At 42.6% G+C, this 19,030-nt stretch overlaps 1 protein-coding gene across 1 annotated transcript in view; it reads left to right on the forward strand.

The window, feature by feature from the left end:
* Window positions 1–6,179: 6,179 nt before the first annotated feature.
* The window catches only part of plxna3 (plexin A3), a gene marked incomplete at its 5' end in the record, with an annotated part of 141,553 nt that continues 128,702 nt past the window's right edge, over window positions 6,180–19,030 (forward strand). Inside the window, 4 exons of the mRNA XM_041799065.1 lie at window positions 6,180–6,412; window positions 6,527–6,717; window positions 10,057–10,604; window positions 10,941–11,105. Coding sequence (XP_041654999.1) covers window positions 6,180–6,412; window positions 6,527–6,717; window positions 10,057–10,604; window positions 10,941–11,105 — 1,137 coding nt within the window. The remainder of the gene's footprint in view (window positions 6,413–6,526; window positions 6,718–10,056; window positions 10,605–10,940; window positions 11,106–19,030) is intronic.

The following is a 19,030-nucleotide window of genomic DNA, read 5'->3' on the forward strand; positions in this document are numbered from 1 at the left end:
ATTCTCAACACTGTAACTCCTTGAAAGTTTGCTCAATCTAAAAAATTCCAACGCTGACAGAGAGCTGAGAATCTGTGCTTTCCGGCAATATATGATGTGTGATATATATATTACGGTAATGTTGAACAGCACCGTGAAAACGGCATCTTTGGCAGAAGATGAGTGAGAAAGGAGAGTGAAGGAAGAGAGAGCGAGCGAGAGTGGTGTTTTGTTTTCATAAATAGTGTTAGATAGTGGCATTTGTGCGTGTCTGTCATGTGTAATAACAATGTGTTACTGAGAATGTTGAGAATGCATTTTTCCACCTTTATTTGCACTGTTGCCTATGTATATAGTTATCTTTTGCAAACCCAGAGTCCTAGACTCGTAAAATGACTGCTGATTGTTCTAAACATGTATAGGTTCACATTTCAAATATCAAATCAAAACTTCATGAGCAATAACAACATTTCTTCTCATAAAAGCCATGAAAAACAAATCTGTTTTTGTGTTTTTCTTCTTTTAAACTGCTGACAATTCCATAAAATGTACAATAATCATTAACCAGATGTTGAAAAGTCAAGTTCAAGTACTCCTGGGAAAAGGGACCAAAGCTCTCAGACTTAGGGCATTTCCTGACTATTTTACAGCCAGAATAACAAAATATGTCCAAATCGCCATTTTTAGACTCAGAAGGTAAAGGGTTAACCAATTTTCCCTTTTGTGGGTTTTTTTTTGCCACTTTCATCCAATTTTTGGCACTTCTAACCCATTTCTGCTACTGTTAAACTCCAATTTCACCACCTTTCCCAACATTTTTTGCCATTATTTACTAATTTTGGCTATTTTTAATGTATTTTAAGTCTGTTTTAAACAAAAGGACTGACGTTTTTAAGAGAGCTACTTACTGCACAAATGAATTAAAAAGATATTTGTTCATTTGATAAGAGCCGTAATTGTATAAAACACCACAGCTTAACTTTACAATGGACCATGATTTGCGGCCCCCACCCCCCCGCCAGTGGGTGGCCTTGTCTGCACATTACTACTCTAGAATGTGCATGACTGTTTTCAACCACCTTCAGGTCCAGTGGGGGTCCCCGGTCTCTGACACCTTTATTTTGGGGGTCGCCGGCTGAAAGGGTTGAGAACCCCTGCTCTAGGGAAATTAAACACCTCCCCTCTCTTTTGTAGCTCTGTGGCCTCCACAAGCACGTGAATCACAGCGTTTCCTAACTAAAGTGACAAAATCAGAGTGATGACAGAGAATCCCACCGTAGCAGGAATCACTGAACATCCTGACAGCCCAGGAGTGACGCAGCACGACCCCCTCCCCATCCCGTCAGCCCGCTGGGTCAGATTCAGACAAATTTATAGATCCCAAGAGGTCCGTTCATCTGCAGCCTCTCCACGTCTGCATCACATCACCAACCAGTGGTGCCGCTCAGCTGATGAGTCTCAGTTTCAGAGAATAAATAAAGTGACCTTACTTGTGCCTGATAATTAAGCTACCTCATCGTGGTTTTCTCATAATTAAGTTTCCTGAAATTACAGCGTCACATCCAGATCCATCAAAAAAAAAAAAACCCATCAGACTCATTTAAATGTTTACTGGATGGAGTTTGATTCCTTCTTCTTTGTTTCAGGTACTGAAGGTCAAGCAGATTCTTGGCCTTAGATTTAATGTTTAATCAATATTAGATTGTTGGATGCAATCTTTATGCAGACATCACTATCAATCTTTTTACAGCACCAATTCATAACTGAAGTTATCTCTTTATAAGTAGATAAATAAATCATGAGATCATCGTTGGTGGGAGCTGCTTTATCTGAGACCTCTCACATACAGACCTCTTCCCTGCGCCCCTTTGTGGTTGGGTATATTTACAATGGCAACGTCACCAGGTCAAAAATATGTGAAGAGAAGTGGAAATAGTTATTTTACACAGGAGGAGGGCTGTTCTTATCTGTATTGTTATTTGTAGAATATAACCCTGCAGCTGGTGGCTGGTGTTGGGGTTCACCTTCAGGAGGTCCGCTAAAAAGATAAAGAAGAAGAAACCTCACATGACCTCGCGTATGCTCACTTTCCAAATGGAGCAAAGCACACACGCAGCAACACCACACTGAGACTGACACGTGAACCGACCAATCAGGAGAGAGCTTTGATGTGCAGTATGTTAGTTATTTCTCCGTTGGATGAACATCCACAGTGACATAAACACAGACTATCACAGAGAGTGTTGCAGACATGCATGGTGCATTCTTTTGGTGTTTTTAAGTGAAGTCATACTTCATTCATCTCTGATGGCAGATTTACAGTTTACACACTATTGTTGAACACGCTACACACACACGCTGCAAAACACATGCGCAAACAGGATCCCTGGCTGGGGCATTATTTCTAAATCCAGCTTAAACACGCCAGAGATTAGCCAAAATATTGACTTTGATGCATTATTAGTTTTTGTGTAGCATCCGATTTAAAATTTACTACCCTTTCAAGTCATTAAGGATAAAAACGTCCACTTCCATGATGATATCATGCTATAGCTATGAGATTTAAAAATGTGGTTTGAATGGGAGTCAATGGGACGTTTTAGTCCACAAGTGACTCAAAAGGGAAGTAAATTTAAAATCAGATGCTACACAAAAACTAATAATGCATCAAAGTCAGTATTTTGGCTAATGTTTGACATAAACACACACCCCACACCCCCAACATTAGTTTTCTGGAAAATAATGACTGTTTTGTGTGTTTTTTTTTTTTAAGAAAAAATTATTACCATCCTGAAATCAAACTGGCTTTTAAAGGGTTAAAATCCTGAAAATTAATCAATATTTGATTGTTGTGATCAGGACTGAAGTTGATCAAAAGATTTGACCAAAAAAGCAGAAAAAATGTGAATGTATACTATTTTTATTGCCATTTTTGGAAGTAGACGTTTTTGTCCTTAATGACTTTAAAGGGTAGTAAATTTGTTTCACAGTGTTCCCTGACCTAATTGAAAATTGAATTTGAAAATTTGCCAAGAAAGAAACTTTGTTACAAAAATTGAGACCATATGCACTAACAGACAGAATGGTGAGCAGAGAAAGAGGAAAATTTTGCCCAAATGGACAAAAATGTGATGTGATGCCTGAGGGTTAACTATGATGAAGGGAGCAGACTAAGTCTCAGTTCCTCCACCGTGCCCTGGACAGACCTCACCTGGACAGAGGTGATTCTAACTGGAGGTAGAGAGATCCAGCAGGCTAACAGATCTGTAGGAACTGATTTGACTGCTGTATTTGAGGGTACTGGGCATGAGTTTGAGGGTAAATGTTTCTGCAGAGATGGGTGCCTGCAGAAAGCTGCTGTTTGTGTGGCTGTGCCAGAATAAAGAGGAGTGTTTGTAATGAAGGAACATGTCAGCGCTCGGCTCAGTTTGGCAGCGTCAGACGAACAGCTTTAGAATAAAAACAGGTGGTCTGATGGTGGAAAACTTGGACCACGGCGTTCCTGCTCGCCGATCCGTCCAAGAAATCTCAGAAGGGAAAAAACGTCGAAGAGAGACGAGGAATGAAAATGAATGTGGCTTTGATGGAGGAGGAACTGATCGGCGTTTTCTCCACTTTCTCATATTCTCTCTTATTGATTCGTGCGTCCACGCTGAGCAGCAGCAGCATCATATGAAGCGCTGCAACAGTTGAGGGTTCAACTCCCAGAGGGACGCCCACGCTGAGAGCTCACACAGACTTTTAATGCAAAACTCTGCAGCCAGCCAGCTAAAACGCTCTTCTGCTGCAGGAGAAAAGCCTCCATTTTGTCTCGTTCCCAGCGTGACTGCAGACTGAAGCGGGTTCTGATGTGGACTGACGTTTCCGAGGGTTTATAGGGAAACGCTGAGAGATAGCGAGTGTGTTTGTGTGTGTTTGTGTGTGTGTCAGTCAAACATAAATGGAGTAGCAATGTCTGCCAGCAGCACAGGGAAGTTTCCATCCAGCTCGGTGTTGGAGGAGCTGCTGAAGCTTTATGAGAGAGAAGACAGACAGAAACAGATCGATACTCGCTGCTGCTGTGAGTTAGAGACGTCTTGTAAATAAAATCAGGGTTAAAGCTGCTCATCGGCCTGCAGGTGAGCCATCAGAAGGACAAACAGATCAGACTTCAGAGCAGCTCTGTTTGCCTTTTACCAGGCTTTTATTTAAGGATGCTTCCTGGGAGGAGCTCCTAAACCAGTGGATGTTCCCTCTCTGGACTGGTTCATATTGGACATGCATGCACGAAACAGTCAAACCCTGACAAGGAACAAATCAAGCAAGATGGCAAGGAATCCTGACAAAATGCCTGTGCACAAATAAGCCAAACGAAAAAGGATTCAGAGAAGCTGCTGTAGCGTGCATCTCTGCAGCTTGTGAGGAGTTCACTGTCTCGCTTACAAATTTGGGCTCTGAAACTTTACTCCATTCTTCTTTGCTAAACTGCTCAAGCTCTGTCAGGTTGCACAGCAATCAGATGTGAACAGTCCTTTTCAAGTCCAGCCACAAATAAGTCGCTTCCACTGAGCGGTCCGGTTCAGTTCAGTACATCGAGCAAAAGTTGGAAAGGGTCCCAAAAAACTGACCCATACCATCCCACTTTTCTGCACCCTTCTGTAGGGGTACCAATCTATCTGTCTCAAAAAGGTAGAGCTGCACACAACAATAGGGGTTTTGCTATGCCCGTGCTCCGGGGTGCCAAATACAGAAGTCTGTTCTGTGTGGAGTGGTCGAAAACAGGAGGAAAACAGACTAGTATCTGCTTAAATCAGAGATATTTGGACTCGACAGAAATCCACACTGTTTCCTAGTCTGTGGATGATGATATCTGACCACAAATCAAATTTCCTGAATTTATCTGAACCTGATTTTAACAACACAAAGCTGAACCTGTGGGCTCACATCAGCCTGGTCTATCTGCGATGGTTGTGACTTCACATACATAGCTTTTAGAGCCCGCCCACCAAGTGAGGAAACGACCGCCTTCTTGTCTTTAAACCATTTCCATTGTCCTCTAGGATTCTCCTACATTTTACTGCTGAGAAGCATCCCCACAACATGATGCTGCTGAGAAGCATCCCCACAGTATCATGCTGCTGAGAAGCATCCCCACAACATGATGCTGCTGAGAAGCATGCCGACAGCATGATGCTGCCACCACTGTGCTCCACGGTGGGGATGGTGTGTTTGTGGTGATGTCAGTGTTTGGCTCCATTCTGGTCTCATCAGACCAAAGAACTTTTTTCCTCTTGACCATGGAGTCTCCCACATGCCTTTAGGTGAACTCTAGTCCAGATTGGAGACCCCACCAATTAAAGACATAGCTGTGACACTTAAGGATTGTGGGTACTGTAGTACTTTGTTGTTTCACCCTCATTTAGTTCGTGGTAAAGCTACCTCAGATATTTCTAACATCATGGCGAATAATCAGATCTACTACGGAGAAAATTAATGTGAAATTACTTAAAGAACCGTGCTGTAGAACCTTCACGAAGAGCACCAGTTAACATGGTCACAGGTTGAACCATAACATCAGCAGAGCCTTGAAAAGTCCACTTTATTTTCTGATTTCTTAGTTTGTCATCTTAAACATGTTGTGGTCTACAGGAGTGAAGGTGTTACTGAGGAAGGTGACAGTACCATCCACTTACTCATAGTGTACATTAGTGGTTCTCAACTGCTGGGTCATGGCTCAAAGGTGGGCCACAAAGTTGTTTTCAGGGGGTCGTGAATGTTTTCCAAGTCACAATTGTGTCAAAAGTTTGTTTTATTTCTCTGTTTTGTCCTGATTGTACCATCTGAGGTCAGACTTCTTTATTTCTTCATGAAGAGATCAGACTGAGTCCTGAAGCTGACCCAGTTTAAGATCACTGGTGTAAACAGCCTTTAAAATGTCCCTAACAGGCTTCTGTAGGTGTTTTCAGTCTGTGCAGTCCTAACTCTCTCTCTTTCTCTCTCTCTCCACAGTCATGTCACAGTGAAGCTGACTCGCCCTCAGACCTGCAGCCAGCTCTTCTCTCCTCCTCCTCCCCTCCTTTCCTCCTCCATCCCTCCATCCTCTCCTCCTCCTCCTCTCTTTCTCCACCATGCTCCCCTCCTTCTCCTCTCCCTCACCTGTCCTCCTCTTCCTCCTCCTCTCCCTCCTCCTCCTCTCCTCCCCCCTCTTCTCTGCCCCGGCTGTTCCTCCCCCTCCCTCGGCAGCGGCGGCGGGCAGGGCGGTGTACCGGGCCTTCGACACCTCCCTCACCCACCTGACCGTCCACAGGAGGACGGGCGAGGTGTTCGTCGGCGCCGTCAACAGGGTGCTGAAGCTGTCGGCCAATCTGACGGAGCTGAGGAGTCACATGACCGGGCCAGTGGAGGACAACGCCAAGTGTTACCCGCCGCCCAGCGTCAGGGCCTGCGCTCACAGGTTGGTCTGGTGCACCCGTCCCACCTTTGGTGGGATTTTTACTAGAACCATAACAGCGTGTGTGGTTGGAGTCCCACCAACCTCAACCTCTCTCTCTCTCTCTCTCTCTCTCAGACTGGAGTCCTCTGATAACGTCAATAAGCTCCTACTGGTGGATTATACTGGGAACAGACTGGTGGCGTGTGGCTCTATCTGGCAGGGCGTCTGTCAGTTCCTCAGACTGGAAGATCTCTTCAAACTGGGAGAGCCTCATCACCGCAAAGAACACTACCTGTCTGGAGCCAGAGAGGCTGATGGGATGGCAGGTAAGCTGGGACCAGATTCTCCTGCAGAGGAAGGAAAGGAGGACAGGTTTCTGGTTTCTACATCTGAGTCAGATGTAGCTATGCTGTACTGGTCTACGCCCAAGATCCAACCAAATAGACTCACACATGTCGTTCAGAATCAAGATGAGACTAATAATTTTAGATTATATGTGGAGCTTTGCCAAAAAATTGTATGTGCAGTAAAGAGTCCATGTTGCTCTGCTGTTCTCACCTAAAGGCTACTCAGCAGTGCCATTTTTATGCCAGTTCCTGGTCCTGCTGCCACATTTCCTACTTACTTCTGTGCAGAAGTGCAAGCAGCTTTACAAGGTCTAACAACTGTGTTATTAAGAGAATGTTATTTTGTCATATTATACAAACAAATGCACCCTTATCACGTCTATTTTTGCAGTTAGAGGTGTCCGAATGATCAGATGCTACCCGTGGTATTCTTCATGGAAAGGCATGTCAGGCTGATGAGGGCTGCTGGTGGGACCACATTAAGAAAAACAGAGGCCACCAGTGAAACCTTGATGCAGGAGATGCCCATGTTTGTACTGCAGTAACTGCAGAGATGGAAAGTATCTCTGCTGAGTCAGCTGAGGTGGAGGACTGGGGATTTTTGAGGAAATGCGCTTCAAATGCAGCCTTACAGTCATGGACGAAAGTATTGGCACCCCTGGAATTTTTCCAGAAAATACACCATTTCTCCCAGGAATTGTTGTAATCACAAATGTTTTTGGTAAACACATGTTTATTTCCTTTGTGTGCATTGGAACAACACAAATAATCAGAATGAAAAAGACAAAATTGACATAATTTTACACAAAACTCAAAAAATGGGCTGGACAAAATTGTTGGCACCCTTTTAAAACTGTGGGTAAATCATTTTATTTCCAGCATGTGACGCTCATTTAAACTCACCTGTGGCAGTAACGGGTGCTGCAATCTAGAAATCACACCTGAAGCCAGTTAGAATGTCTAAAAGTTGACTCAACCTTTGCGCCTGTGTGTATCACACCAAGCATGGAGAAGAGACAGTTTTGACAAACATCTAATGATGGTGATGTTGACTCGTATTGCAAATTGAAATATTAAAAAGTTAAAGATATATTGCGCCTCCTGCAATTTGAAAATTGCCCTACTTCCCACCCATTTTTGCCACATCCTACCCTTTTCTTGCCACTTTCCCCCCATTTTAGCCACTTTTCACCCTCTTTGTGCCACTTATTACCCATTTTGTTGCTCTGTAGCCATTTTTGCCACCTTTAAATGATTGTTATTGTCACTTTAACCCTTTTTTGCCATATTTTACCACTTAGATTGTGGCTCTTGCAAAAGTATTTTTGAACAGATTGCCTCTTAGGTTGAGTAACAGTGGCCTCAAGGTTAGGTTGCACCCGGTTCAAGTCCAGCTTGTGGCTCCTCTCCCGCATGTTGTTCCCAGCTCTCTCATCCCAGTTTCTGACTTCATCCGCCGTCCAGTCTCTGTCAATAAAGGCAGAGCCATCCATAAAGTAAAAAGGAGCCAGTCTGGGTTCAGACTGAGGAAAATATCCCATTCTTTGTGATGCCCCGTGTTTTAAAAGGAGTTTTACTGATTATCAAAACCATCTGAAGCTTTAATAAACATCTATGTCATCAGACGGGTGTAGCACAGAGGAATTAATCAAATAAAAGCTGCAGGAAAACTCCTGCACACTGTCCTAAACAGAAAAGTCCCTGAACTGTTGTTAACCTCCACATCTGTGTTCACTCCTCTCCTCTCCTCTAAGCACTAATATTTCTGACTGTAAACACAGAGTGATCAGAACGTCCTGCTGCTCTTCTGTCGGTCCGTATTCAAAGACTTTCAGCTGAGATTCTGCTGAAATCACATCAACGTTTAGTAAATGTGATGCTAAATAAAAAAGAACACAGAGGCGCGGCGTTCCTCTCCACTTTGCTCACGACGAGCTGCAGAAGCTTTTCAACCTGCAGGCATCAATCATGTGTCAGGGTGTCAAAATGTTTGCAGGTTTTTATGCTAAATCTGCTGCCGTAGCTTTTAGTTAGAGCCAAACGTGAATGAAGAGTGTCAGGAAGATTGACGGCTAGACTTTGTCCCCACATCAGAGCCGTCCTCTCAAACTGAGGCTGACACATCACTCTGAGACGATTGCGTCTCACCGTTCTGTTGAGACAGAAATCTCCCTCTGATAGATATCAGTGTTAGGATTTAGCTAATGACTCCGAAACGGCCCCAGGGCTGTCCCGGGACATCAGATCAGCTGGACAGTTCCTGGGATTAAAGAGGGAGGATTAGATCTACCTGGGCCATGAGCTGATGTCATTGATAAGTCATATTTGTTGATTTATAAAACTGGAAATCCAGATTTTACTTCAGTGCTCCATTAAAAACTTAACAAACATCCGAGTTTCATCATGGATGCTACCGGGGTCTACATGACGACCCCCCTTTACACCGTGTTCCAAATTATTATGCAAACCATATTTTTCTGATTTATCTAAATATTCAATGCAAATGACAGAATATTTTACAGCAGTGATACTCAACGTGTGGCTTAAGAGCTGCATGTGGCTCTTTTATGTCTTAATTGTAATATTTTTCCCCCAGAAATCCTTGAAAAGGGTAAATTTTTTGCGATTTTCACAATTTTTGTCACTCTTTTGCTATTAAATACCCCTTCTATCCTATTTTTGATCCATTTTTGCAACTTCTTTTTGCCACTTTAATTCCATTTTTGCCCTTTTTTCCCATTTTTGCCACTTTTTGTTCAAATAAGCTACTTTTTGCCATGAAATACCACTTGTTTCCCATTGTCCCAAATATTTGCCTCTTCTTTTTGCCATTTTTTTGCTCATTTTTGCCCTTTTTCACCAATTTGTCCCACATTTTTCCCATTTAAGCCACCTTTTGCCATTACAAACCACTTGTTACCTATTTTTCTTGCGCCTTTTTGCCAATCTTGACTGCATGTTGCCCATTTTAGTCACTTTTCACTCTTTTTTTTGCCATGTTTTGCCACTTTTGGACCATTTTTTGCCACCTGAAACTCATTTTTTTGTCACCTCTCACCCATTTTTGCTACTTTCTGACCATTTTTCTTCACCTTTTCTCCCCATTTTTTCCCCTTTCACCCATTTTTGCTGCTTTTTGACCATTTTTGCCACCTTTAACTTATTTTTATTGCTTCTTCAAGCCGTTTTTGCCACTTTTCACCACTTAGATTTCACCACAGTAGATATGCCGTTATCTGCAGGAACCCATCTGTGAGAGTGAGAAGTTCCTTATGTGGCTGTTAAAGTCATGTCATGATCTTGTCTCCCCTCCTCCAGGCGTGGTTGTGCGTGAAGACGACTGGTCTGCCGATCCAAAGAGAAAGAAGCCGGTAAAAGGTGGCAGTCGTCTGTTCATCGGCGCCGCCATCGATGGAAAGTCGGAGTATTTCCCGACGCTGTCCAGCAGGAAGCTTGTGGCCGACGAGGAGAGCGTGAACATGTTCTCCCTGGTCTACCAGGATGAGTTTGTGTCCTCACAGATCAAAATCCCATCCGACACGTTGTCCCTCTACCCGGCCTTCGACATCTACTATGTGTACGGATTCTCCAGCCGGACGTACGTCTACTTCCTGACTCTGCAGCTCGACACCCAGCTGACGCAGATGGACGCTGGCGGGGAGAAGTTCTTCACCTCCAAGATCGTTCGGATGTGTTCCAACGACACCGAGTTCTACTCGTACGTGGAGTTTCCTCTGGGCTGCACCAAAGACGGCGTGGAGTATCGGCTGGTCCAGGCCGCCTATAAACAGAAACCGGGGCGGAGGCTGGCCCAGGCGCTCGGCCTGTCAGAGGACGACGACGTCCTGTTTGTCGTCTTCTCACAGGTGAGATACGAGCCAATTTCCTTTCATTTTTTATACAGTAATTCTTTATGTTTTTAAGTTTTTGTTGAGATTTTTGCCCCCTCTACTCTCCCCTCTCTCTCTTTTTTGTTTTCTCCTCCCATTTCTTCTGTAATCCGTCAATTTTCTGTCTATTTTTCTTGGTCTTCATTGTTTGTTTTCCCTTCTTTATCTTCTCTAATGTATCTACAAACATGACATGAATATTCATCCTCTTTCCTAGTACCGCTGCCTTGCTCCGGGTTCCGCTGCAGCCTCTCTGGGGCTTTTAAACCGACGCCTCTCTGACTCTCTTTGTGTGTTTTTTTGTGTTTTCAGGGTCAGAAGAATCGCTCGAATCCCCCCAGAGAGACCGTCCTGTGCCTGTTCACCCTCCATGACATCAACCTGGCCATGAGAGAGAGGATACGCTCCTGTTACCGAGGGGAGGGGAAGCTCTCGTTACCATGGTTACTCAACAAGGAGCTGCCTTGCATCCACACGGTGAGTTTCAGCCCGAGCGTCAGGAATAAGCTCAGACCACATCAGAATCAGGACTGGGATTTCTACAGTGTGCTGCCAGCTGGCCTCACCCCGACTCTGCTGGGTTCTTTGATTTTTCATTAGGGATTAATGCGACCACACCTTTTACCTGTTTTTTTTTAGTATGACATCTGGCCAGACTCCAAGTGTGCTGAGGTGATACTGAAATGCAAGGCTGCCCATAAGGGGGGGTGAAGGGTAGAGCTTTTGGGGCCCAGCTACATGGGGGGTCCATGGAGGTCAGGGAAACATGATCCATTGTAGAGTTAATCTGTGATAGCCGTGTTTTATTTTAAACCCCAACAATAACCACTCTTACCAAAGCAACAGAAAAGGGAATGTTATTTATTTATTTATGCTGTAAGACAAAACAGCATTTCCACAATAGAAACCCATTTTTCTCATAGCCTAAGCCGTGATGTGCACAAGTGTAAAACAATGAAATAATTGCAAATTTACAGCCAAATTTGGCCAAAATGAGCTAAGATGGCAAAAACTGGCAGAAATAAGTAGTGAAAAGTGGTTAAGGAACAGCAGAGGAGGGTTTAAAGGGGCAAATGATTAAATAAGAAGGGAAAGGTTGGTTTAGAAAGGAAAAAGTGGCAATATTGGCCATGAAAATGGTGAAAAGCTGTTAAAAAGTGGCAAAAAAAAGAATTATAAGAGGCAAAAATTGGTGGAAATACATGGTGAAAAGTGGTTAAAGAGTAGCAAAAGTGGGTTTAAATAGGCAAATAATTGAATAAGGCAACAAATATAGGCAAATATAAGCAAAAATGGGCAAACATGGGTTTAAAGTGTCAGAAATTGAGTCAGGCAGCAAGTGCGGGTAAAGAGAAAACTGGCAAAATGGCAAAAATTGGCAAAATAAGTGAAAAAAAATGTAATAGTGGCAAAATTGAATTAAAGAGGCAAAAATGTGAATCAGGTGGCAAATATGGAATAAGAAAGGAAAAAGAGGCAAAATTGGACATTAAGAATGGTGAAAAGCGGTTAAAAAGGTGGCAAAAATGGGTTTTAGGTAGCAAAAAAGTCTTAAATAAGTGATAAATAAGGCAGCAAATATAGATTAAAGAAAGGAAAAAGTAGCAAAACTGGTTGTTAAAAAATAATTTGGTTGGAGTGTTCTTTTGTCTTCATGGTGTAATGACAGCCAGGAGTACTGATTAACCAGTGACTGGGCCTTCCAGACACAGGTGTGGTTCTAGTTCTGTGACAGCAGGTGTTTAAGGAGAGTACCAGCACTTATGAAGAGCCGGGTCCTGAAGTGGTTCTGGTCTTTAATGGGAAATAAAGCACCAACAGAGAACTGAGCTGAGCCGGTACCATCAGTGGAAATGCTCCTGACTGAGGATCAGTTTGATCATTCAGTGCAGAGACTTCAGTAAATTTAACAACAGTCTGGATCTTTCTCTCACCCAGAGAATAAAGTTTGGAGATTTGAATTTAAATGGTTCACGTCAGCAACAAACAGCAGACAAGCAAAAACTGAAGTCTATAAAAACTGAGCAGACCAACAGCTGAATCATCACTCATGCAAACTCTGATCAGATTTATACAGCGATTGATCGATCAGTGATGAACGTAAAGACATGCAGGATGGGCAGTAAAGAACAGGAGGAAACATCTCTCTGTTTTATTTCTTTGTTTCTTCGCTCTGAGGAAACTGTTCATCATGTGGCCAGAGGCTGCCTGCAGGCTGACACACACACACCACACAAAAGCACATAAAAACACACACAAAACACACACACCACACAAAAGCACGTAAAAACACACACCAAACACACACACCAAACACACACTGAAGTGGAGCATAAAGTTTATTTGCAGAGGAGGATAAAGCTGATTTATACGAACACATGTAAAACACTGAAACCAAATCTGTCTCTCTGTCTGCTGTGGGGTTATTTAAGGTCAGAGCTGAGGGGGATGGAGGCTGGTTGAAGGTGGGGGGAGGGGCGATGTGAGGGTGTAGATGATGTTCTTATTCATGGCGCTGATGGCCTGCAGAGGCTACAGCGGAGCAGAGAAACCCGGCGGCAGGAGACCGGTCCGAGCGTCAGCTTCGCTTCTTAGATTTGAGGAGTGATAAAAAAGGAGGGGTGGGGGTGTTTTTCAGAGGGAAGGATGGGGGCTGGGGAGGGTTACGGGGGAGACAGGGCCACGGGGTTGCTCCCGCCGACCAACTAACAAACCAACCAATCACAGCCAATCAGCCACACGCTGATGAAAGTGATGAAATGTAAGCTAATGAGCCGACCGCTGCCTGTGTCAGGGTGTGGAGTCGTGTGTGGAAGATGTGTGTGTGTGTGTGTGTGGGGGGGGGGGGTCTGGGGGGGTCTGGGGGGGTCTGACCTCCTTCTTTTATCATAAACAGCAGAGAGAGTCTGTGTTCATGGATGCGAGGCTGAAGCATGACCACATCCTTCTTCTTCTTTATTTTACATTGAAGTGTGTCCTCCTGTCTGAAAATGATGTTCTATTCACACAGAATTAGTGTTACCTCAGAACCCCTGGTAATGTGACATCATTTTAAAATACAGCTGTGTTTTGTGTCCTGTGTGAATCGAATTGGTGGAAATGAAAGTGTTAAAAGTGGTTAAAGACTGGCAAAAATGTGTGAAAAGAGGCAGACAATTGAATAGGGCAGCAAATATTGGTTGGGAAAGGAAAAAGTGGCACAATATGCTGTAAATAATGTTTAAAAAAAGCTGTTGAAAAGTGGCAAAAATAGGTTAAAGTGGCAGACATTAAGCATGGCAGCAATCATGGGTTAAGAGAGGGAAAGGGGCAGATTTGGTTACAAAAACAAAGATTTCAAAATGGGTTCAAAGTGGCAAGAAGGGGCAAAAGTGAATTCAAAGAGGCAAAAATTTGAGAATGGCAGCAAATACGGATTAAGATAAGAAAAGGAGCCAAAATTGACTACAAAAATGGTGAAAAGCTGTTAAAAAGTGGTAAAAATGGGTTAAAGATTGCAAAAAATGTCGTACATAAGTGATGAAAAGTGGTTAAAGAGCAGTGAAAATGGGTTAAAAGTTGCAAAATACTGAATAAGGCAGCAAATGTTGGTTCAGAAAGGAAAAAGCAGCTAAATTGGCTGTTAATAGAATGGTGAAAAGCAGTTGAAAAATGGCAAAAAAAAAAAAAGATTATAAGTGGAAAAAATTGGTGGAAATCGTTGGTGAAAAGAGGTTAAAGAGGGGTAAAAATGGGTTTAAAGAGGCAAAATATTGAATAAGGCAGCAAACATGGGATAAAAATAAAAAATGGCAAAAATTATTTAAAAGTGGCAGAAATTAAGCATCGCAGCAACTGTGGTTTGAGAGCAAAACGGCCAAATTTGGGTTCCAAAAAATTGTTTAAAGCAATTACAACAATGTCAAAAAAAGTGGCAAAAAATGGTAAAAAAGTGGCAAAAAAAAAAAGAATTTAAAGAGGCAAAAATTTGAGAATGGCAGCAAATATGGATTAAGAAAAGAAAAGGAGGAAAAATTGGCTACAAAAAATGTTGAGAAGTGGTTAAAAAGTGGCAAAAAAGGGTTAAAGGGTGGGACAAATGTCGTAAAGAAGTGATGAAAAGTGGTTAAAGAGCAGTGAAAATCAGTAAAAAGAGGCCAAAAATTGAAAAAGGCCGCAGATATTGGTTGAGAAATAGAAAAGTGGCAAAATGGCTGTAAAAAAATGAAAAGCTGTTAAAAAGTGGCAAAAAACGGGTGAAAGGTTGCAAAAAATGTCATAAATAAGTGATGAAAATCTGTTAAAGAGCAGTGAAAATGAGTTAAAAGTTGCAAAACACTGAATAAGGCAGCAAATATTGGTTGAGAAAGAAAAAAATGTAGCAAAATGGCTGTAAAAACAGTTAAAAAGTGGCAAACAATGGATGTTCTTTTCGCACAGGATTAGTGTTACCTCAGAATGTTTGGTAATGTGTTATTAACCAGTTAATACAGCTCTGTTTTTTGTCCTGTGTGAGTTGAATTGGTGGAAATCAGGGGTTAAAAGTGGTTAAAGAGTAGCAAAAATGTGTAACAAGAGGCAGATAGTTGAATAAGGCAGTAAACATTGATTTAGAAAGGAAAACGAGGCAAAACTGGCTGTAAAAATGGAAAAGTGTCAAGAAATAAATGATAGGTGGCAAAAAGTGGGGGAAATCATTGGTGAAAAATGGTCAAGAGCAGCAGAAACTGGTTTAAAGGGGCAAAAATTGGCTGTAAAATATGGCGAAAAGCTGTTAAAAAGTGGCAAGAAATGTTGCTGTAAAAATAGTGGCAAAATGAATTTAAAGAGGCAAAAATTTAAGAATGGCAAATAATATGGATTAAGAACAGAAAAGGCATAGTTGGCTACAAAAAATGGTGAAAAGCGGTTTAAAAAATGGCAAAAAAAAAGGCTCTTCTAGGGACGGGTGCTGCGAATTAGCAGGCGCTACAATGATACTTGCATGGGATGCCTGTTCTCAGTTGTCTATGTATACTGTATCTGTCCCTAACAAATAAACCTTCAATAAATAAATCAAACTGGGTTAAAGGTTGCAAAAAATGCCATTAATAAGTTATAGGTAGCAAAAACTGAATTGGTTAAAGAGTGCTATGGATCTAAAAATGTTTAAGAAATGGAGATAAAGAAACAAACGTTGGCACGTGTGATCTGTTGTAAACTCTTGAAGGCAGCACCTCCATGGTCTCTTTCAGAAATGTCAGTAAACTCCAGTCCATCACAGACTAATGCAGCGTGACATCAGGGGTTAAATAATGAAGGATCAGAGGTCCACAGGTGGAACTGGCCCTGTGTGATGGTGCTTTAGTGACGGTGTCTGTTATTGTGTCTCTATGTCTCAGTCTTGTTTTTCATTAAACGTCACCAGCAGGTCGTCTGTCTGCTCACCATGCACCAATCTGTCCTGATACTGTGTAGCTGTGTTGTTGTGTTGGTGTGTGTGTAGCTGTGTGTCGTGCCTTCAGGATCTTCCTTCACAGTTAATAATGATCTCTCTCCTGAACAAACACACTGTTGAACTTCTATTCTTGTGAGGACTGTTGATGAAAAATAACAGCTGAACTTTGTGTGAACGATGCTGCCGTGTTGTTGAGATTTAACCCTTAAAGTCAGATGAATCATACTGACACACACAGTTCCTGGACCCCTGCATCCTCTCTTGGATCAGTTTTGTACTAAAAATGTGTGATAGAAATAACCAGAAACATGCAATCCACAAATAATTCCTGGAAATAGAGAGCTGCTCCACAAACATCAAAAACAGAGAAAGTCCATCAGTTATGCCCACTTCCTAATCCAGGAAAGTCTAGGACAGTGGTTCCCAAAGTGAGGGTTGGGACCCCCAAGGAGGTGAAGAGACACTGAAGATGGGAAATTTAAAATTGATTAGAAGTCATATATTTTATCCATTATTATGAAAAAGTTTTTGAAATTGTTACATTAATGAAACCATAGTTATTAAGTAAGATTTTTGCAGAAATTAATCTCAGCATTAGTTCATGCAAGACATGGTAGTCATACGCCCCGCAATGATCAGCTGATGGCCAGCTGATCTCAATTATCACCTTCCAGCTCCCACATCCAATCACAGCTCTTCCTCTAAAAAACAGCAGTGTATATAAATATGACATACTTCTCACTAATCCCTGCTTGCATTAAAGCTGATGCATCACACTGCTGCTCCTGGTGCAGCTCCACCTCCTCCACCCCAGCCTCTTCCTTTATAGCATAAAGTTTCCCCTCCTCCACCCCAGCCTCCTCCTTTATAGCATAAAGTTTCCCCTCCTCCACCCCAGCCTCCTCCTTTATAGCATAAAGCACCACGTCCTCCACCCCAGCCTCCTCTTTTATAGCATAAAGCTTCCCCTCCTCCACCCCAGCATCCTCCTTTATAGCATAAAGCTTCCCCTCCTCCACCCCAGCATCCTCCTTTATAGCATAAAGCACCACGTCCTCCACCCCAGCCTCCTCTTTTATAGCATAAAGCTTCCCCTCCTCCACCCCAGCATCCTCCTTTATAGCATGAAGCACCACGTCCTCCACCCCAGCCTCCTCTTTTATAGCATAAAGTTTCCCCTCCTCCACCCCAGCCTCCTCTTTTATAGCATAAAGCTTCCCCTCCTCCACCCCAGCCTCCTCCTTTATAGCATAAAGTTTCCCCTCCTCCACCCCGGCCTCCTCTTTTATAGCATAAAGCTTGTTGCATCCTCAAACTGAAATGCATGCATCTATGGATTCAATTCTTTTGAACTAATTTTATGGTGTTCTGCACACATTGTCATGAATGGTCAAATGTATGATGAGAGTGTTCCTGACTGAAATATAAAATATAACGATGATGGCGGAGGCTGACTGTGTATTTTCCTCCTGCAGCTGAACCTACAGTAACTAATCTAATAATGACCTGTTTCCTTTCCAGACTGAGTTGCTTTTAGTGTATTTAAAGAGTAGTCTGTTTTGAATGGTGCAGCTTTTCCTGTCTTTATAGTAGCACTAGTCTGACATGGCGCTACTCAACCATTAATTTCCTTTAAGACTAGGCTGGCGCGTCAACATGGAAATACTCAGGAGTCTGTGGAGTGCAGTCTGCTGACAGAAACACAGATTACAGAGTAAGTCAGTCAAAAAGCTTCTATTAGATGATGTCAGTACTGCCACAGGTAAATTCAGCCACGTCATCATCACTGATTTAAACGTACGTGTGCACATAGGAGGCAAAGATGCTACCGTTAGCGTAGCAGAGGGATTTGTGACATCCAACCCAGTCATCGTGTTTCCACTAGGACTAAAGATCAGCCAGACAACTTACAGAACATTTGTGTCTTTGGTTAAGTTTAACACCTGTAAGACAGTTCTTTTTGAGCTGCAGCAACTCATATTACAGTGTTTGAGTCATGTCGCACTCGTTTAAGTCCATGATGAGTCAAAGAAGCGGGCTGCGGTGTTACACAAGGTCAGAGAAGCAGCTGTAAACATGATGCCTGCTAAAGCTGAGTTAAACCAGCATTCTTCACAATAAACGTCTGCAGTCTAGAAAACTGTTACTATGCAGAAGCCTGTGATTGGCCTTGCCTTGTGGTTGGTTCGCTGGGTAGCAGTGGCGACTGCATCCATGGATCCACCATGGTACTTTCACTGTCTGACATCTGTAAACCTCAGGATGGCTCATGATAACCTGGTAATAGCTCCAGTTTGACAGCTATTCAGTGGTTTCACATCACAAGGTTCACACATGTCATGCCAAAGTAATTCATAAAGATAAAGCATTTTTATGCCTCTGTGCTCCAAAGATCTGACACTGGAGGTGTTATATTTCCTTCAGTCATTCTTGTATCACACCATCTCTACAGCGCTTTAAGGTTTGTCTTCAACATGCACAGAAGTCCATTTTTACTTGAGGGTGAACTCATGAGATGGAGGTCAGAGGTCAAGCTCATAAGGCAGGGGTCATCAACCACATCTGCACAAGGGCCAGATTTAGTCTCAACAGAGACTCTGGGGGCCGGACTTTCAAATACACAAAAATTAAACCAATATTTTGGTCTGATTAAAATATGATTGTATTAGTATTTGTATTTCATTTCAAAAACCAGGAAGTTTTTAGGTATTACAGTGAGATCTATCCCTGTTATCTATAATGCAGCAGGACACAAAGAGACAGACCGGCCCACAGAATTGTCTGGACCCCTGAAAATCCCAAATAATGGGCCCTCCCCAACTGTGATTCAGCACTAATATTCATTCATTTTTGACACTTTTAACCCTTTCATTACTTCATTTGGACATTTCTGCAACATTTTCTGTCCCTCAACATATTTTTGATCATTTTGCCACTTTTGTCCATTTTGACACTCTTTAACCCATTTTTGCAACTTTCCTGCCAA

The sequence above is a fragment of the Cheilinus undulatus genome, linkage group 11 (assembly GCF_018320785.1).
Source record: "Cheilinus undulatus linkage group 11, ASM1832078v1, whole genome shotgun sequence".
NCBI classification, from domain to species: Eukaryota; Metazoa; Chordata; class Actinopteri; order Labriformes; family Labridae; genus Cheilinus; species Cheilinus undulatus.